Source organism: Lonchura striata, chromosome 1 (genome assembly GCF_050655825.1).
Source record: "Lonchura striata isolate lonStrDom1 chromosome 1, ASM5065582v1, whole genome shotgun sequence".
NCBI classification, from domain to species: domain Eukaryota; kingdom Metazoa; phylum Chordata; class Aves; order Passeriformes; family Estrildidae; genus Lonchura; species Lonchura striata.
This window is the reverse complement of record NC_140703.1, coordinates 34,488,814-34,510,535: the sequence shown is the minus strand read 5'-3', so window position 1 is coordinate 34,510,535 and position 21,722 is coordinate 34,488,814. Positions and strand designations below refer to the sequence as shown.

The 21,722-nt window shown below is 43.3% G+C and overlaps 1 protein-coding gene across 16 annotated transcripts in view; it reads left to right on the top strand.

Moving 5' to 3' along the window:
• Window positions 1–19,469, top strand: part of TENM4 (teneurin transmembrane protein 4) — a 1,547,070-nt gene extending 1,527,601 nt beyond the window's left edge. For all 16 annotated transcript variants that reach the window (XM_085592903.1, XM_085592878.1, XM_085592882.1 and 13 more), the window contains 2 exons: window positions 4,771–4,913; window positions 12,776–19,469. In XM_085592903.1, coding sequence (XP_085449029.1) covers window positions 4,771–4,913; window positions 12,776–13,534 — 902 coding nt within the window. In that variant the 3' untranslated portion in view covers window positions 13,535–19,469. The remainder of the gene's footprint in view (window positions 1–4,770; window positions 4,914–12,775) is intronic.
• Window positions 19,470–21,722: the final 2,253 nt, after the last annotated feature.

Below are 21,722 nucleotides of genomic sequence, written 5' to 3'. Positions count from 1 at the left end.
ATCCCCAGGGCAGCAGGGCTCCATCCCACAAAACAGTGGCTTGGGAAGACAAACACCATCACTCCAAATGTCCTCTCCTTCCTTCTTCCTCCCCAAATTTACATGACACCAGATGGTCTGGGATATCCTTTGAGTCAGTCAGAATCAGCTGTCTGGCTATGTCCCCTCCTAGTTCCTCATGCACCCTCAGCCCCTCCCTGGTGGGGTGGGGTGAGGAGCAGAAAAGGCCTTGGCTCTGTGTGAGCACTGCTCAGCAGTAGCAAAACCATCCCTGTGTTACCAGTACTTTCCTAAAAAGTCCAACATGCAGCCCTGTACCAGCCACTGTAAAGAAATTTATCCTCATCAAAACCAGTACAATAGGTAATTCCTCTCTCAGTGTCCTGATCACCATGAAGTTTTCCATTCTTTAATTAACGGACATAAGTTTTAGATAGCCAGTTGGACCCCCATGTACAGGGCATGTTTAATTCATTAGTATAGATGGAGATTGTAATTCCCAAACCTGTTTTCTTTCTCTTCTTAGGTGTTTGTTCTTTTTACTTTGCTTACAGATTTTTGTCCCCTCAGATATCTGAAGTTTAGCTAACAATTAATGTCCTGATAACCTTTGTCTTTGTAGAGGGGCATCTCTGTTTACACAGATTTGCCTAGAGATTTATTTGCAACTAAACAAATGGCATACAGGTTTGTTTTAGCAAATTCAAACCTTTTGTTACAGTCATCAGTGTCTACATGACTACTGCACTACTAGCTATGTAGTTCAAAGTTAATCAGCCTTGCAGAATCAACATTGTCTTCAAAAAGTCAAGAAAATAAGGTGCTTTAGACTTAGGGGACAGATTTTGGGGCACACCTACCCCAAAACTTGACACAATCTCTGAACTGCTTCCACTGGAACTTTGTAAAATTGCTGTAATATGAGCTCTGGGGTATTTTTACAGAAAATCCTTGTCTATATTAAATGGCCTTCCTATATACATAGAATCATAGAATCATTTAGTTTGGAAAAGACCTTTAAGATTATAAAGTCCAACTGTTAACCCATCACTACCACATCCACCACTAAAAGGTGTCCCTAAGTGCTTCACCTACATGTCTTTTAAATCCCTTCTGGGATGGTGTCTCCACTACTGCCCTGGGCAGCCTCTTCCAGTGCTTGACAATCCATTTTGTGAAGAAATTTTTCCTAAAGTCCAATCTAAACCTGCCCTGGTGCAACTTGAGGTTATTTCCTATTGTGCTATTTCTTGTTGCCTGGGAGAACAGGCCAGCCCCCACCATATACTGGAACCTTGTTTCAGGAAGTTGTAGAGAGCAAAAAGGTCTCCCCTGAGCCTCCTTTTCTCCAGGCTGAGCACCCCAGCTCCCTCAGCTGTTCCTCACCAGACTTGTGCTCCATTGCCCTTCTATGGACACATTCCAGCACCTCAATGTCCTTCTTGGAGTGAGGGGCCCAAAACTGAACAGGTTTCAAGGTGGGGCCTCACCAATACCCAGTACAGGGGGACAATCTCTGCCCTGGTCAGGCTGGCCACCCTATTGCTGATGCTGTCCAGGATGGCACTGGCCTTCTTGGCCATTTGATCACATTTGCATGTTTGCTGCCATCCCCTGCCTGTACTGAGATAGCAGCCTGAAGGACCTCAGTAGCAAGTTGTTCCTCTACCATTGGTGTGCTGCTCCCAGGTTTATCTCCAGACAGCTTTGTTTTATCCCCTTTCTCTAGTCTCAAACCTAGTTTCATACTGTGTGCAACAGTGGTAGCAATGAGAAGAGTTTGAGAAGTTTGAAAAGACTTTTTGGTGGGACTCTTTTCTAGATACTTCCCATTGAAAAGCCGAGTGCCACAATCACACATCAAATGTGCATACCTCTTAAGGAGATAGAATTAATTTTTAAATGCTCCTGCTGCATCTATCACAACCTTCCAAAATCCAACAATAATTGTAGTCCCCTAAATTACAAGATCTGATAAATAGCAAATAAATGTTACAAAGTAAAAATACTGGGTTTTCTCTCCTGCTTGTTTTTCTAGGCATTAGGATTTGTGCTTTCAGGTTCTTCTGCAATAATCATAAGAATTAGATAATGGGGTTATTTTCATGAAAAGTTGTTTTCCCCAGAGCTGAGAAGATGATGCCACGAGGGAAGTAAAATATGTCAAAAGATGCAGGCTAAGATCCTGTCAGGCAGCTCGTGGACAGGACCCATGATAAGACTGTCCTTGTCATCACAACCAAATCTGCCCAGATCTGAGACAGGGAACTGCTCTCTGTCCCTCCATTCCCACACTGGGACCTGCTGGTCCTTAGGGGAGCTCAGTGCCCAGGACGTGGGTGACCAGCACGTGCTTTGGCCCACAGTGATGAGGTCTCTGAGCTTAAGGAAGTTGAAGGTATGTGGAGGGGAGAGCAGGAGAAGCAGGTATTTATGTTTTGAGAGGCCCATTGTTAAACATAAATATTTTAGTGATTGTACACTTCATGGCACAGAGCTTTGCTGCCAGCTTCAGCAATCCTGATGGATTGAACTGACATTTCCATTACATGTGTCTGCATTAAACACTCCTTTTCTTTGCCCTCAAATGAATTTACTGTGAAATGTGTTGGCAGGGTTACTGTAGCTGAAAAAAACCTCTGTGATGTGAAATGTACTTTTCTGTCAAAAAAGTTGTCACTGCCTCCTGGCAAATTAGTATTTTCCCCTCTGTTTTCTCAGCTCCACACCTTCCTCCCATGGTTTCAGGTTGTTTGTTTTGGTGGTTTTTTTTGTTCTGGGTATTCCAACACCTCTTTCCAAAAAGTACAAACTCCTGTTTGCAGGAAGTTTTTATGGAGTTCAGTTTTCTGAGAATTATAAAGAAACCCCCTATATTGGGTATTTCCAGACATGTTACATATTTTTTCAGCAGTTCAGCATCCATCCTCTGTATTCTTTCTAGAATTTTTGAAGTGCTTGGGAAGTGATTCCTGCACCAATGCTGACCTTCACTGTTTTACTTTGTTCTCCTGACCACCTGGTCCACAATATGTACATCAAAGTTCTTCATTTGAGATAAGAAGGATTTGGAAGCAGGCTGGCTTAGCACTAGGCAACAAAATAATCAAATGAGCCTTTTCATTTCTCTCATACCCCCCCAACCTCTCTGTTTCAAAGACACTCCAAAAACAATCTGTACATTGAGTGAACAGAAGTGTTTTTATTACAGAAATCCTCCCTCTTCCACATGGATTGTCGCAAGGGCTTTTTGGACATCTGCCCAATCGCAACATTTTGGCCTGTAGGAAAACAAGCAACAGATAGTGTGTTTGTTTGGCTCCTGATTCTCCAGTCATCTGGAACGGCGTTATTTGCCACTTGCATCCATAATTTCTTTCCAACCAGTTCTTCAAAACATTCATTTAGGCTCATGGGAATAGAGAAAAAAATATTCAAAGATGCATATTTGATTATTTAATTTTTTTTCTTATCTTCAGATTGTTACTGAGTTTAGATTGCAAGTTAAGTCTTTGCAGTTCCAGAGCAATCACCAACAAAATTCCAGTTACATCCAGACACTTAATACTCCTGGGAGCTAATATTAGTTAAACTTTACCTTCATACCTTTTTTTTACCTTGCAATTGCTATTATGTGCCAAATGGACACCATATTGCTCAGGGACTGTAGCAGATGTGCCCTCTGGAGCTAAGCGAAGGCAAACAAAGTGTGCTCATCAAATGCTCTGAAGTTAAGGGGGGAAGTGCAAGGTTTAGGAGTTACCCAACCTCATATTTTTTTCCTCCAGCAGATTAACTTTCATCTGCTATTCCTAATAGCTGTGCAATCAAAAATCAAGGAAGACCTTGTAATCTACTGGCAAGTAAATGCAGGAATGATGTCCCAAATGGCTGGTTTTCCATCATGTTCCCTTGAGTGCCAGCAGTCCCCCTTCTGTATAAGACAATAATTTATCACTGGTAGCCACCAGTTTTCTCACCATTTGTGGACTTTTTTTAAGTCTGTAAAAACTACCCAAGCAAAATATCTCTCATGTCTGTACACTTATTTTCACTGTAATGTACCTTGCAGGTAGTATGAAGTCTAATTGTAAATATCACTGCAAAAGATGATGTGACTTTACACTGGTTTAATAGTCAAACTACAGCTTCTTATGAAAGATGCCAGGAAACTCTAGACTGAGGTGGAAATCCATGGAAAAAGCAGTGGGTGTGTCCAGAGCTTCTTCTGCGAGCACCAGCTAAATGCCTGAGTTGTCCATCCTGGATATCCTGGTATTCTGGCACATAGCTCTAAATTTAGTCTTCAGCCTGCAGGCCCTTTGAGAGTCCTCAGGGAGAGAAGTACTGGGACTGAGGTGTTCTGAGCTAACTGTAGGACTGGATAACACTTCCCAGTTGGCTGGAGCATCTCAGCTTCAAAGTGTGTTGCTATTGCTGTACTTCTGCACACCTTCAAACAGTGCTTGATTTCTGCTGATGAAGGGCAGACATGAAGTTGGCTTTGATTTGGGCCATTTGCTCACTGCCAACATTTCTGTTTCAGAGCTGGGAATTGCAGAATTTGGCTCTGTCTGGAGGTGGAAATTCCAGATTTTGGCACATTCTAGGATCATTAAGATTCCTGCTCTTCACACAAAGCAGAAGCTCATCATTTTGTCCAGACTGCTACAGTGCCAGCCACCGTGGGGGGTCCTCCTCTGGGCCTTCTCCTGGGCAATCCTGCTTGAGAGATCAGATAAACTTATTTATGTTTCTCTTCCCTTCCAGATGTCAACAGCTGGCTGCTCACCTTTGGGTTCCAGCTGCACAATGTCATCCCCGGCTACCCCAAGCCAGACATGGATGCAATGGAGCCATCCTATGAGCTAATCCACACACAGATGAAAACCCAAGAATGGGACAACAGCAAGGTGATCCATGTAACTCCATACTGTATCTCATGCCCTTATCAGCAAACTACCTATTTGCAATGTTGGTTGAAAAAGCTCTACCAGCATGTTGTGAGATGAAGAGCGAGTCAGACCCCATTCCAGTATTGAAATCTGGCCAAATAATCACATATTAAGCTCCCTACTGCCATGGTGCATTTTCCTGTGATATTTTCTGGTGGTTGCTCAGTGAAGTGGTGTGTTACTCTTTCTTTCTCCCACAAGAGGCCCGTTATCACATATTGCAGGCTAAATTCAAGGCCTTTGCACTCAGGATTTTTAGAAATTAAAAAAAAAAAAAGCTAACCTTGATACAGAATTTGTTTTATTTTTGTTTTGGTTTGTTTTTTGTTGTCGTTGTTGTTGTTTTGTTCTAGAAACCTATTCATTCTGGTTTAAAATATCTTAAATAAGAAGTCATGCTGCTTGCATAGGAAACTCTTTTGGATTGCAGAGAGTCTTTCCAGAAAGAATTTTTTTATTATATTAAACTTTCATTTTACCTGACCAGGTTAATCCCATGTAACTGTGTCCTGCTTTTAAAAACCGGCTTGTTTCCCAAGCCATTTTGGTAGATGCTGGTGCAAAATTCAGTGATAAAATTGCCAAGAAAAAGGCTTTTGCAGCCCAATCATATCCCTATCTTCCTGTTGTGACTTACTCAGATGAAAGACGGAGGCAGCACTGTTAAAAGTTAGAACACACAGTCAGGATTTGAGAACCCTAGGTTACATCCCAGCGCTACTGCTTATCAATGTATGAACTTGAAAGTAATTTACCTCTCAGGATTCTCTTTCATTTCATAACCTGATTGTATTCTGGGGTGGCTTTTATCTGTTTAGTCTGAGCTCCCACTTTCTGATGCTGTGTGTTCAAACATTGCAAGAGCAGTGAGGCACCAACATACCTGGGGAGATCAGGGCATGCTTTCCACATTTCTGCTGATAAAATGATAACAGTAGGCAATGGAACAGATTCCATCTGCCCTCCTAGTCTCACTACCTATGGTTTCACTGAAATCTTGATGTCTGCAGCAGATTTTTGAGGTACACATCTTAAACCAGGAGGTCACATTTCCTGAACCACAAAGGTATCACTCAAAGGTACAAACAAATTATTGTAGATTGATGGTAGTCATGTGTCAGTCCATCATTGGTACTCAGCCTCACAGCCATGCTGAAGACAAGTTAAAATGTACCAGCTTCAACTTCAACAAGAAATTTATATGAAGTGTCACTTAATAATATAGGGGAAAATAAAAAAACTACCATGACTGGGTTGATGCTTGAAAACTATTACAGTGCAGTAACTCAGTTGTGGTGTGGAACTCAGAGACTCCCTTTTTGCTTCTTATTTCCTTGGATTAAACAATAAAATGCTAATAGAAGTTATTTCTCTAATGAGGGAGAGCCTCAGGATTTTTCCTCCTCTCTGCTGGGACACAGTCTCCCTGGGCAAAGCTGTAAAGGAGTAGGCAAAGAGGAAAGGCTCACCCAGAGACTGCACAGAAGACCATCTCTGTATTGTTATGTGACATAGATAATAACTCTCACAGAACCACCACAGAAGTTATTATTATTATTATTGATAGTATTATATTATTATTTTATCATTAGTTCATTGTGCATATTATAGTGTGTAATATATATATAACTCTTTAATGTATATTATAATATCATTATTTGACTTATTGAATAGCCAAGTAACTTGAGTGACAGCTTGCAGTGATGATGACCTTTGTTCCTACAGGGAGATGAGCTGGAAATAAAATCAGGGAGAACCCTCCCTTCTCTCCACCCATTTTAGGTGAATCTGCCTGAATGAATAATAAGAACATAAGGAAATCTCCGTGTCCCTCACAGGTTTTTAAAGCCAGAAGCTGCAGTGAGGGCTGTGCAGGGACCTGCTCATTAAGTGGGCTTTATACAGCTATCATGCTTCCAGATGAGTCCCTTTGCACTCAGATGTTGAAAGTGGAATTGAACCACTGCAGACTGTTTCATATTCTTCCCATGTGTTATGACAGCAACAAAACATGAACATTATTATGTCAGTCCACAGTTGTAAGATTGTGCTGTGATAGCAAGTGGCTATTAAATGCTGTAGAGCAGGATTCCCTTGCTTTTTGTCACACTCAGCATATTGTAGGCACATATTTGCATATAACCAAATTCATTCACATATGATACCTGAACAAATGATCCATCTTTTCCTACACCTATCCATGCATCCAACACTGATATTTCCATAAAGTTCTGTTCACTCCCAACCCTTCCAGGCATCAATACACACCCCCAGACACAGTCCAGTCCTCCTTCCCACTGGTTGTCTCTGTATTTATTGATGAAGCATGAGGAAGAAAATAGAAACTTTTGAAAATTTTACATAGGAAATGACAAAATTAAACCAAGGTAAATGGAAGGACAGGAAACATTTTCAGTTAATAAGACTGATCAAATTGTAAAATGGTGTTGCAGAGCATATGTAGTAAGCTCTAGATCTTTTGTCATTTAAAAGTAGCTTGGACAAGGCATTGATCACTGAATGATGTACCACAACTTTCTCATCTCCATGTCGTCTGATCCCTAATTTCTCTTGGTCACATATCTCCTTGTGATAGACAAAAGTGTATTTGAGCTACTCCACTGGCTTTGCTGATCAAAGTTGGCCCAGCAGATTGAGTCTGTTCTTTTATGAGAGAGGTACACCTAACAGGAGCACAATAACAAAGCAACTAATACCCAAAAATGGCTGCTTCATCTCTCTTCAGAGTGCATAACCAGAGGGCCCTAGCATCTCCTTCCAAAACATTTTTGGTACTCGTCTTGCTGGTCTGGAAGACAGGAGAGATAATTCTGACTTTGAGCAGGCACAACCTCAAAAACAACCAGCATGTCATAAGCCTTGCACTAACCCCCTAAAGCTCTGAAGTGACATTTAAAATCCAATACTTCATTGTGCAGTGCTTCCCCCCCTCCTCCCCACGACTGTGAGGCTGTCACTAAATTGTTTGTTGAACAAGTTCAGTGTTATTGGCCACTGGGGGACTCTGGGTGACCTCTGGCATATTGTGCAACTGCAGCACCTGAATCCAATTTCTCTTCTAGTTTTTTGTTGGGTTTTTTTTTCTTCCCTTCCTATTTTGTCTTGTTGAGCTGTCAGGTAATTGTCGGAGCCAGAACAACTCTATTTCCAGAGAGGGGTGTTTTGGAGTCAGCACTTGTATCATTATCTACATGCTGTTATAACTACCATTCTCTCCATCCCATGGGCACTGTCTCCAGGAAGGGTCCTGTTTTCTGCAGTGCCTGTTACAGGTTTTGCTGGAGAAGTAGTTTTTTGGCATCCCCTCTGGAGCAGCCGTTTGGAGGCAAGAGTTGCTCTGGGATGCTTAGCCAGGAAGTGAGCTATAGGGCTGTGCTTTCTGGCAGAGTTTCTTCCAAGGACAATCTATTTGAGAGACTGGCCAGTGTTCATCGTTCAGGGAAGGCATCCTGACATTGCAGGTGCTTTGTCCTGGGCTTGTACTGTCACACTGTCTGCATATCTGTCCATCAGCCCCCAGTTATATTTTACAAATTTAGTGGTCAGTTTTCAAATGATCTAATGCAGGGAAAGGAGTTGAAGTTTAAAAGACATTAGGCTCTTGAGGCTTTATGAAATTATATGAGAAATCTGTAACGTGATGAGCAAGAGGAGGAGGCAAATCCTCTTACTTCTCCACACTTGAGATCTGCTTAATGAACTCAACCTCGTTATCCCCCTACAGTCATGTACAGTGGTTGGGTGGAGGAGAGACCTGCCCTGAGTTAGTGCTCCTGTTTGGTGCATTCCAGAGCACTGGCCTTGCTGGCCCTTGGCTCACCTCTGCTGCCATGTCACCTCTCAGACAACCAAGAGCCTGCAGTGCAGCCGTGCTGGTGGACACATCCAAACAGAGACTTATCTCCAGGTGGTGGCCACATGGAATATAGGGAGGAGGCTGATGGCTGAACAATGGTTTTGTTAACAGAGAGCTACAGGGTAAATAAAAACGGGGCTTATAAAAAAGAGGGAGAGGAACTTTTTATACTTTATAGGTCAAAGGGGGACAGTTTTAAATTAAAACAGTAGAGGTATAGATTAGATGTTAGGAAGAAATTCTGTACCCAGGGATCAGTGAGGCAGTGGCACAGGTTGCCCAGACAAGATTTGGATACCCCATCCCTGAAATTTTTCAAGGCCAGGTTGGATGGGGCTTTGGGCAGCTTGGTCTAGTGGGGACATCCTGGGCCATGGTGGAGGGATTAGAAAAAGATCATCTTTTAGGTCCCTTACAGACCAAGCCTCTCTATGATTCTGTGATAAATAGGAAAGAGTTAAAAATGAATCATATATCAGAGAAATCATAACTTCCAAACCTTTTGGAAAAAGTAGCTTTTTGCATTGTAAGCCATATGGTGGTAAGAGAAACACCTATCTGTCCATAATGGCACAAGGATAGAAAGCAACTTGGAAACATGTTCACGTATTTCACATCTTGGATCCTTGATGGGAAATTAAAGCTTTCAGTCTCACACTGGAAGGCGGTATTTAAAAACAACAGATGATAGGATCTGGCGATGGTATTTCAAATCCTCAAGAGGTGACGGCAAAATGCAAGAGGCTATTCAGAGATCCTGGTAATGTGCTGCTCTCCTGAGCTTTGTGCAGCAGAGAACAAATGATGAAGGTCGTTCTCTTCTCTCCAAAGGGTTGTTACTAGATAAAGTGAAATGTCACCTAAGGACATCTGATTAGAAAAGACTGTGAAGAAAAACAAACCCAGCATATTTGTCACTCACGTCGAGCAACAAATATTGAAATAAAATAGCAATGAATTCTCTTCTTTCTTCTGTAAAACTGGTTTATAGATGCCTTGGTTTACAGTTGCTAAAAGCAGCAGCAATTTTTAGATAATAGCACATGCCACTGCAGCTTTGGATGGAAATTTTCTGTTTCTTCTCCTTTCCAGTTCATTGAAATGAGTTCTAAGATTGAACAGAAATGGTAATTTCAAAGTCAGAGATACACTGCCTCTTTGAAATACATGTAATCTGTTTGCCTCCACCCTCTTTATATTCACACCACAGCATACATGCTGGCTGTGCTCTGGTTTGTTTGAATTTGTTGGTTGGAGGTTTTTTTCTCTTGGATGTGTTTGCTTTTCCTTTTAACAGAATGCTGTTCCCAAATACAATCTTTTATCAACGAAATGCACTCACAACGTCATTTCACAGTCATCCTGGGCTTGTTTTCAAGGTAACAGAGACGCATTTAGTTTTTAAATAGTTGATAGCTAATAGTTAAGTTTGAGCAACCTGGTCTAGTGGAAGGTCTCCCTGCCTGTGGCAGAAGGTTTGGAACTAGATGATCTTTAAGGTTCCTTCCAGCTCAAACCAGTCTGTGATTCTGAGTGATGGTGAATGTTCAGTGTTACAGCTTTGCACATCTCATTTCCTACTTCCCTGTGTGAAAAAAGGTGGGGAGAACCCAGAAGTAACCAGTCCTCAATAGAATAATCTTTTTTGATTGTGCTTTTGTTCTTGATTATGACACCTGAAGGTAGGTCTCTGCCTCTGAATTTTGATATTACGGTGGTGTCCAGATCCACTGGTTTGTTGGGGCAACCTAATTTGGAGGCATCCATAGCAGACCTTTACCTATTATTTGCTCATAATTAAAAACATACTAGAGTTCCTGCAGCTCATCAAGAATAAGGTTATGAAGACAAAATTGAAGGGGAACGGGGGCAATTTCTGATAGGAATTACTCATCCATGCCCAGTACTGCCTGACCTCCCCGAGCTCCCTTCCCCAAGGTGATAATCAGTAGATGGTGTAATTCATTCCAGGGAGTCTTTATCACTCACCTGCTGGTAAACAAGGTGATGTATATATAGATGGTGATACATAAGTGATCACAGGACATAGCAGTGTAGCACAGAAGACCTGATTTACATCCTTGAGTGAGCAGTGATTTGGTATGAGTGCTGAGAGATGCATTTTCCCATCACTGGTAAATGTTACTGAGGCAAGCTGGAACTATGAAGTGGTTAAGGGATCACCTAGAGTCAACCCCTATGAGATACACCTGAGAAGAACTCTCCATTTAAACTTCTTTGAAGAGGAAGTAGCTAATTACCAAGGCTGTGCAGTGTGCACTTGCTTAGAACCATGTTTCATGGAGCCTAGAAGCCTAATTGTTCCATGTCCATTATCACTGACATCTACATTAATTATGTCCATTTTTTTTCATAATTAGAGCACTTGTGCAATTGGCAGAGAAGCTGGGCTCAGCTCCCTGTCAGTCTGTTAATTATATTGCTCTCTAGGGGATGTGTGAGATGCCCCACAGGCGGGATAGAGAAAACCAGAAAGAGCTCCTTTTACATAGGAAACTGGTTCCTGCTCCACCTGCTATGCTGTCAATCAAAAAGGGGAAAGGAGAAGGTACACCAGCCTCCTCAGCACTTTGAACAAAAGTAATTTCTGGGAATTTTAATGTTCTACAACCTAAAATGGGCTTTTGAAATTGTATTCCTCTATTCCCTTATAGTTTTCCCTTTTAACAGTCAAAATTGCCCATAGCTTCTGAGTAAGTTGCAATGCTCAATCTTTTTTTTTTTTTTTAATACTTTATGACTTTTCCCTGGAAATGGCCACCATGGAAATGAGGGTTTATTTCACTTCCCTTGTCATGTTACAAGTCTTGTGTGAGAGGTCCACACTGAAATGCCTGCATCATCTGAATTGTCTTCTTGCACCCAGAATGTGAATCTCTAGTTCATGGACAGTTTAAGGCAATATCCTTTGTGAGTGTTTCATTTCCTCAAAATAATTGGAATGGAGTAAACTTTGTAGCCTATTTTTAATCTTGGGTGTCATTACATTATTGAACTGAGCCGCTGGCAGTGCCAGAGGAGTTTTGTCATAGAATCCTCTTCTTTTGTGAAATTTTTCAAATTTCAAATAATTGTTTGTGAACAAGAGTCTGTAAGAAGCCAGTGCTGCCATGAATTGATGGGAGCATTTCCAGAACATTTTACAGTAATGATGAGCTGCTGACTCGCTGTGTGCTTGCTCCATTATACCCTAACAGCAAAAGTGACTTTGTATTGCAGCAGACTGCAAATTATCTGGGCTGTTGTCTCTCAGTTTTGCTTCAATGTAAGCTAAAACTTGAGCATCAGGTGTGGTTGGCCTTAACTCTGGGAGCCTGGCAAATTGTAGAGAGTTTCCAGGAAATAAGTTTTGGATTTAATGCCTTCCTTGAGTTTTGAGCAACCTGCTTTGGCCAGGCTGAAATGGAATACAGAGAGGTTATGGCCACTCTGAGGATCATACAGGTCATGCAGGGCCTTTGAAGGCAGCACAAAGAGTTGCAACATGGAGTTATAAAATAGAAGAAACTTTTACAAATACTTCCACACTTCACAGAAAATCTGAAAGCATTTGGTAAAGCATCATGGCCACAAATTGTTTCCTATATGCAGAAGAACACTGAAACACAACCTAATTATGTGTCTAAGCTCAACCCCCATACCACTGAGGCAAAAAAAAAATTTCTACCTCTACATCCTTCAATCTATGAAATTAAATATAGTTCAGTTTACAGAAACAATGAACATTAGGAGGGGACAACATGTCTCTTCCATGATAAGGAATTAAAATTTTGAAAATATGTGATTAAGGGGGAAAAAATAATGAAACTCCTCATTACATGTTTCCAGTATGCTCTTTGGCTCTCCAGCATCCTAATAGTGCTTTCGGGTCATCAGGTTTCTCCTTCTCATATATTGTTCTCTTCTTTCTCTCCCTGCTCAGTCCATTTTGGGGGTCCAGTGTGAAGTGCAGAAGCAGCTGAAGGCCTTTGTCACCCTGGAGCGATTCGAACAAATCTACAGCTCCAGCATCGCTGGGTGCCGGCACGTCAAGAAGAACAAGAACTTTGCTTCTGGAGGCTCCATCTTTGGCAAGGGCGTCAAGTTCGCCATGAAGGATGGGCGTGTGGCCACTGACATCATCAGCGTGGCCAACGAGGATGGGCGGAGGATCGCAGCCATCCTGAACAACGCCCACTACCTGGAGAACTTACACTTCACCATCGACGGGGTGGACACACACTATTTCATTAAGCAGGGGCCGTCGGAGGGAGACCTGTCCATCCTGGGCCTCAGTGGCGGGCGGAGGACCCTGGAGAACGGCGTGAATGTGACAGTGTCCCAGATCAACACAGTGCTGAGTGGGAGGACTAGACGCTACACGGACATCCAGCTCCAGTACGGTGCACTGTGTCTAAACACGCGCTACGGGACCACCTTGGACGAGGAGAAGGCACGCGTCCTGGAGCTGGCCCGACAGCGCGCCGTCACCCAAGCTTGGTCCCGGGAACAGCAGAGACTGCGGGATGGGGAGGAGGGTATTCGCTCATGGACAGAAGGGGAGAAGCAACAAGTGCTAAACACAGGCCGGGTACAGGGCTACGATGGCTATTTTGTGATCTCAGTGGAGCAGTACCCCGAACTCTCAGACAGCGCCAACAACATCCACTTCATGAGACAGAGCGAAATGGGCAGAAGGTGACAGAGAGGGTCAATGCGGTGACTTCTTGCCAAAGACAGCTACTCTTTTGTGGCCACTTACCTGACTGTGTTGTACTCAATCCTTTTTCTAAACTGAACAAGTTGGAGGGGAGGAAAATAGAAAGAGAAGGAATAATACAGTTGCACTGTAACTCATGCAACATACTTTTTTCCTGCTTTAATTTGGCCTTCATGCATTTTTTGCAATGAACAGAAGGTATATTTTGCCGTAGAGCGATCACAGTGAAATTTACTGTCACTTGTCCTTTTTTTTGTTTGTTTGTTTTGGGTTTTTTTGTTTCTTTTCCCCTCTCTTTGTGAGGAATTTGAAGTGGGGAGTCGTCGACGTACGTCCTTCGGTGTAAGTGCGAAATGGGTGTCTGTGCTAACTTGTGTCATCCTAACCCTTTCTGATTTGGAGCAGGGGCATAGCCTTCCACCTGGAACAGGAGGAGCCCATGGCGTGCCAGAGAGCTCCTCCCAGAAAGAAAGGAGATGGAAGACAACGCTGATTCTGATACTCTGAAAGTGACCGTCCAAATCATGTGCCTCAAAAGGGACCTTACAAGTAGTTTTCACGTTTCCCTTGGGACATAAAGTGTTTCTTTGGGGGCTCCTGCTGAGCAGAAGTAGATTATAGAGGCAAAGGAGCTGATTATATTACCTTACAAGATGATTCTCTTCCTTCCTGAACTGGAATAAAAAAGAAAAAAAATCGGTCTTTTTTAATTATGAGAGTAGATACTTTTGGGGTTTTTTTTGTGTGTGCACAAATCCTGGTTTTAGTTAAATAACCTAGCAAAAGCCAAGAAAAGGGACTCCTGCTCTATTGAGAAAAGCTAAAATAAATCCTCTCTCATACATAGAGCTGTTCTATAGGTGGATTTAATGCACCCATGTTGTACATTTGCTAATGGCATAACTTCATTAAATGTATAGTGTTTCAGTACATGAGGCTACGTGTTTAACAGTCCACTGTGCTGTATCTGATAAAACCAGTTAATTTTTAGGAAGCTGATTTGAATTTAAAAGTAGTTATAGTATCCCAGTGACATACCACTGAAAATTAGAGCCAAACCCTGCTTTTCCTGATTCTGGAGCTTGTATTTATTGGCTGGGAAATGCAGTTTGGAGTAGCATGCTGGCAAGTCGTTTATGACTATGGCAGATAAATGTCTCCTGGGGACTTTGGCAGCAGGGATTTTAAAATGTTTAATAAGTAGCAACAGCTTGTGCGTGGTGGGACAAGAAGGAGGATATTGAAATCAACCCTCTCACTGTTTCTTACACAAGCTCAAATTTAATGGAGAGCCCACTTGACTGTTAGCAGTGATGAGGGGGAGGTTGAATGGAAATGCCCACTACAGAGAGGACCAAGTGCTTTAATAAGAAATTGCTGACAAAGTTGCTCAGCATGGTAATGTAATTTTTATTCACATAACCTGTGTGCTCTGGTATTTGCAAGAGTCCTTGAAATTCAAGGGAGCAAGGAGATGAGCTCAGCATCCTCTTTCCTGCCTGAAACAGTCCTGTGCTGTTCCTGCAGGCAGAAGTGTTACCCCACCTCTCAATGGAGCTCTGGCTGGAGGTGGCCAACCCTGGTCGTTGATAGGTGTCTCTGTCACACTGATACCTGCATGTGTCCTGACTCTAAGAGCTCTCTTGTGTCTCTCTGGGAACAGCTCAGTCTGATTTATTTTTTTTTGTTTGTTTGATTCCATCCACTTTGGCTTTTCCCAGTTCCGCAGAGAGATAACCCAAGACGTGCAAGACCATGCCAAGGCTGTTTTCTTACTCGGAGTCCTACAGTGCACCTGTGTACTCAAAGGCAGCTCTGCTGCACTCATGCCACCAACCACTGCCATCCTCCAGCACTGACTGACACCCCTCTGCAGGATCTCACCCCCAGATACAGCGGGGGTGTGTGTTGGCCATGCAGTCCTTGAGCAGCGAAACATTGGCAGCCCCGGTGCTCTCACGGTTTTTCTGTAGATGCCAGCTGCCAGCTCCGTCTGCCTTGCCTGTCTGTTCCCAGGTGCTTGCCAGGAGGAAGGTGATGGGATGGAAATTCCCCTAACAGACTGTTCCTCCTCCAGTTCTGAATCCCTAATACCTTTGGCTGCGTGGCCATGACCAACAGTATGGGTTTGATTTTCTGGTCATCTCTCCTACTTGCAGCAAGGGTGATGATGCTGGTGATGTGTCCCAGCGCTGTGCTCTGAACCACCCTTTGCAGCACACAACCTTTATTACTTTGGCAGGAGTGAACCACAGGCAGCTGGAAAGGGTATCCAGTTCTGGCAGAGGATAGAGAAGACATGTTGGCCAGACCTGCTCCAGGCTTTGGCAAGGGAGCAGTTGCTTTGGCAGCTGCCTGCCAGGGATGGTTAAAAGGCCATGGCATTGCCACATGTATGGCTGGTATGAAGCCTGGGTTGCCCTGAGGATGCACAGGTGGGGGTCAGGGGCAGTGTTAGCCAAACCAGCAGTAACCACCTACTCAAAGGAAGCAGCACCTTCTTGCCAGTGCTGTCCAGCTCCCTGCTTCCCCCTCTCCAAGTCACACCAGGGACAAATCCCTCTTAAAACCTCAAACTTGTGATGGCTGTGAATGTTTCAAGCAGCACGAATGGAATGAAATGAGACCTGCAGGAGGCAGGGTCAAAAGGTATGAACCCTTGGTAAAAGACCCACAGAGCAGAGAGAGCTCATTGTGCCTCCCATTTACACTGCCCCATTCCAAGCAGCTCCAAAGAAAAGTGGTGCTTCTGTATCCATCTGCATCCATGTGTTACAATGCTAAGAGGTGCAGTGCAAGAATAAATGGGCCATTTTTCCACGGAGTCAAGAAAAGGGATTAGAGTGTAAAATATTCCTACTGGAACCCTGCCAGCCTGAGATGGCACCTCCAGAGCCTTACACAGACTCTTCAGGTTATTACATGAGCTAATGACTTTGAGGAGTTCACCCGTTTTTCAAGAGTCTCCCAGTCCCTCCATGCTTGTCCAGCATGCCCAGAGCCAGGAGCCCAGAGCTCTGTGCCATGGCCAAGGCATTTTTCTGCATCCTCAAGCAGCACTGGGATGTGACTGTGCCTGTCTGCCTGCCAAGTCCATGACGGTCTTCTCCTGGGCCTGCACCCAGTATGGAAACTATGGACATTTTGTCAAAAAGGGAGAAAAAATATATATGTAAAAGTATATATATGTATATGTTGCTCCTTTCTATCAAAGCAAATTTTTAAAGGGATAGCTGTCTAATACTGGGGACAAGCCTGTCCAAAGACAGCTACTACATTCCTGAATCCTCAGCCTCTGTGAAAGCTTTCCACCTCACCTAGATGGCAAAACAATGTTTTCAGTCCTGAAGCACTAAATTTACCCATTCATTAGTGAAAAATGTTTTTCTACAGGATCTCAAGTGCATTTCCTCTTTACTGATGGTCGTATAGCTCCTTCCTAGCCTTTTTGTTGTCCCGTTTTCCTCCCCATGGGACCATAATGGCTGCCTGACCCTTCTTGTGTGCAGGCGTGAAGTAGTTTATTGCTTCCATAAGAATGGAAGGCCCTTGGTGCAAATCCCACAGCACTAACCCCTATCATAAGATCAGAGACTTGTTTGGGCTGGAAAGAACCTTAAAGATCATCCAGTTCCAACCCCCTGTCATGGGCAGGAACACCTTTCACTAGACCAAGTTGCTCAAAACCCCATCCAAGCTGGGGTTTGAACACTTGAACACTTCCAGGGATGGAATATGCACAGTTTCTCTGGGCAACCTGTGCCAGTGCCTCACCACCCTCACAGGAAAAAATTTCTTCCCAATATCTAATCTATTCTTTCTGTTTGAAACCATAGCCTATTGTCCTCCATGCCCTTGTCAAAGTCCCTCTTCAGTTCTCTTGTAGCCCCTTAGGCACTGGAATGGTCTCTAGGGGCTTCCCAGAGTCTTCTCCAGGCTGAGCAACCCCAACTCTCTCAATCTGTCTCTATAGCAGAGGTGCTCCAGCCCTCTGAGCATCTTAGTGGCCTCTTCTGCACTTGCTCCAACAGCTCAACATCGTTCTTGTGTTGGGGCCCCAGAGCTGGATGCAGCACTCCAGGTGAGATCTGGTTAGGGCAGAGCAAGGGGGCAGAATCTCCTCCCTAGCCCTGCTGGTGATCCAGCCCAGGCTTTCTGAGCTGTGAGTGCTCATGGATGGGTCATGTTGAGCTTCTCACCCAACAACACCTCCAGATTTTTCTCCCTAGGTATGCACTCCACCCATTCTCTGTCCAGCCTGTATTTGTGCTTGGGATTGCCCCAGCTGAACTTCATCTGGCTCACTCTGGCCCACCACTCAGGCTTGTCAAGGTCTCTGTGGGCGGCACCCCTTGCCTCCAGCATGTCGACAGTTGGTCTAGATGCTGTTTCAAAGGCCTATTGAAAGACATGGCAGACCATCTCCTGGGGAAATTTTCACTGTGCTTTAAGTCTCACGTGCGTTAAGATTTGATTTTGAGAAGTCATTTTCTTTATTGACTCCCAAAACGAGGACTCAGCTCTCACCAAAAAGAGTTCCCCATCAAAATAGAGAGGTGTAGCTTCACTTACTTTCAACTCTGGTCTTGTCTCTAGTCCAAAGAGTGGTGAGAAGGATCCTGACCAAATCTCATAGCTCAGAGGAGAAAATCCAGTGTTTTGGAGCAGAGGCTGCATCTCTCAGTGAGAGCAGTCAGGAGCAACAGCTCAAGTCTTCAGTTGCTGGAGCTGGTACTGAAACATGCTCCACTTGAAGGGACAACAGTGATGGGACCTACTTGGTGTGGCATCCAAACATAAGCAGTGCCATGAGGAGACTCTGCAGCTGAAAAACATCCTGTGAACCCAGCCTGGGGGGAGAGGAGCAAGACTAATTAGGCATCACAAGAAATGCCACATTTGTTTCCTCTGAGATCTTTATTTTATTTTTTCCCTTTCAACTGGAGATTGGCACTTGGAAAAATCATTAAGCAGTGGTGACCGGAGGGAGTCACGCAGCTCATCATATCTTTGTCATCACAGCTATTGATCAGAGCCGCAGTGAAAATGGGCCAACAATGCTAAACAACACCAGGCAAGAGCTGATGAGATGAAGGTCATTAAGAGCTTGGTGCTTGATTCAGGTTTAGAAGACACAGATGACTGGGAGCAATCCCTGAGACACCATTTGGCTGTAACTTAGGAACAGTGAGGGATTTCTGTAATATATCTGTAGTTGCTTTATTGAGCATAGGGACTGGCATGAAATTCTGCTCAGTCTATTATACAGACAGTGTAACCAGAATAAATCAAAATTGTTCAAAAAAAAAAAAATCTAATAAAGTACTTTTTCAGCTGTGACTTGTAAGTGTCACCATGATGGATGGCAACGCAATCCATTATGCAAAGACAAGGCTCTTAACATGAAATTTTAGAATTCAATTTTACAATTTACAGAGAGGGCCCCCCTCATATTTACGGCACAGCAGTCTGTTTTGATTCAATCTCGGCATAATTGAAAACAGGGCCAGGGATCATGGTTAGTCCTGTGGCTGCTTTTTAAAAGGGAAGGAGAAATGACAGCCTATAACATTAATAATGGAGCTGGGGAGATCGCTTTGCTTGTTAAATTTTACTCACTTTATCTCCTTGCCTTGGTGGCACTGCCAAACCTGGTGAAGATGAACACTGTGCCTCCATGCCAGGGATGCATTTGATGGGACGAAATCTGGCTGCCATGTGGCCAGCAGCATCGTCCATCCCATGGTGAGCATGGCCTGGGGCATTTTTGCTCCTGTTGTTACAGTCCTCCACAGGACAAGCTAGTTTTTCAGTACCTCTTTTTATTATAAACACTCATTTTATTACGATCACTAAATAGTCCCCGTTACACCAAAGAATTTTCATGAGTTTTGTAAAAATAAAAAAATAACCCAAAGCCTTCTTGTGTTTGCTTTTTTTTTATTTTTTGTTTGTTTGTTTTGATTCTTTTTTTCATCGCTTGAATATATTTAAGTAAAATTAGTTGTGACTGTAGAGCAAACTTCAAACAGACACCTCAGGGGCATGGAGGGCCCTGTCCAGGACCCCCCTTCTTGCTCCTGGATGAAGGGCCATTGCATGTCCTGGGGGCCATATCCTGTGGCAGTTTTCCATCCTCTACCACCCTGATCAAAAACAACTCAGCCCACCCTAGGGAAACCTTTTGTGTTTCTTTCATACTCTCCTTTAATTACCATAAAACTTTGTGTTCCTGACCAAGTGTTACATAGCTCAGCTGTTAACTCCCATTCCAGAGGTCAATGCTTTCTGGGGAGCATAGAAAATGACAAATGAAAATTAACTAAATATATATATATATATATACATATATATATATAATTTTTTTCCTTAGAGATGGAAACTGTTCAAGCAAAAAATAAAAATAAAACTTTCAAAAAAGAAAAATAAAGTGTTTGGACAGTTCATAGATATTGTTGAAATAACCAATCAAAGAATCACACTTTTCTATTAAAAAGTAAAACGTTTATTTTGTGAGAGGACTTCTAATGCAGCTCCAGCCGAGACGAGGACTTTGTATCAAAGCTGCATCTGTAAGCCCAGCACTGAAGACTCTTGTCATTACCCTGTGTAATAATTTTCCTGAAGTCTGGAACTAATTTTTTGAGAAATTTTTTTTTCTCAATACTTTGTGTTTCTAATACTGTATTCTTGACTGTGTAAATACAAACAGGCTGTAAATAAGTGCAGATGTAGATACCTTCTAGAAAAAGAAAAGCAAACAGACAGAAATGACCATGTGTAGCCTTCAGTGACAAATAAAAGAATATTTTGTGTTTAAATAGTGGTTTTTTTTTTCAGTGAAAATGTTGAATTTCTTCACCCCACCTGTTTACATGGGAGATGCACCTGGCAAAAGAGTTGACCAAAATGTCCCCCCACTCCTCAAATTTGCACTTAAAGGTGTATTTCCCATCTGTACATAGGGAATGGGATTGCAGGTGGCCCAAGGCTTTGCCAATCCAGGAGGTGATGCTTGGGATTCAGAGCCTCTCCCTCTACTGCAGGAGCCCCCATTCCAGTAGAAAGGTAAGCTAACTGAGAAACTACACTATGAACTCCAAAAAAAATGCTTAACAAATCAAGATAGCATTAGGTTTAGTGATACGTCCAACAGAAACCTGTGCACCTGATCCTCATTCATGCAGAGGGAGAAGCTGCTCTAGCACGTTCCACAATGACCCAGGGAAACCCTCTTGTGATTCTTGATACCACCTGGCCCAGCCCCACTTGCAGCTTGCTCTGATGCTTCAGGAAAAAATCCAGAATAACTTCAGGAAACAGGAGCCAAAAACATGTGTTTTCAAAAAATGTGTGTTGAGGGAATTATCCTTGTGTGCTCCTTGGGGATAACCTAATGGGAAAATGAAGCACAGGACTGAGTAGTGATCACTGAAGGAGGAGCAGGGAGTTGCTATCCGGTTTCACTGCCTGAACATTGTTCTGCTCTCCAAAACCAGGTGAAATTGGGTCTTTTAAAGTCCAGTTCTGTGTGGAATCCCTCTCCTCTGGAGGTAGATGACTGTGATATGGGAAATAAATAGCATTTCTCTTTCTCCCTTGACACCAGGCAGAGCCACAGGAGCCACTTGAGGCCTCTTTGCATGCAGGTCTTGAGTGAAGTGAGAGGAGTCCAGCTGCTGGTGGATATTGATGCCTGCAATGTGTCCCTAAGGTTCCTACCCTTACTTGGCCCTTCTTTGTGGAATGTTATCTTCTCCACCAACGTGTGTTTTCTTTTGGGGCCCAGTTCCACAGCCTTCATTTTCCAGCGACCAGATCTGGTCCAGCTCCTTGAGCCATCCTGCAAAGCAAACATCCCCATGACACCAACCAAGTTCCCCTTTTGCTCTCTCTGCTACACTGAGCAGGATGGACCCCTGCAGCCTCATGGCACAAAGTCCACTTTCCAGCTGCTGGATAGTTTTCGTTTTTCCATCCTCTGGCATGTTTGGTCACCTTACCTTCAGCAAGACAGCTTCACTTACCTTGTGCACAAGGCAGGGTCTCCTCCTATGATCATCAGAGATTTTTATCTTCAAGGTAGTGTTGGCTTCTTTTTGCCCTAGAAAGTGGCTACTGAGTAATTACACAGCAACCCTGACATCCTCCCCTGAGCCTCTGGTTTCGC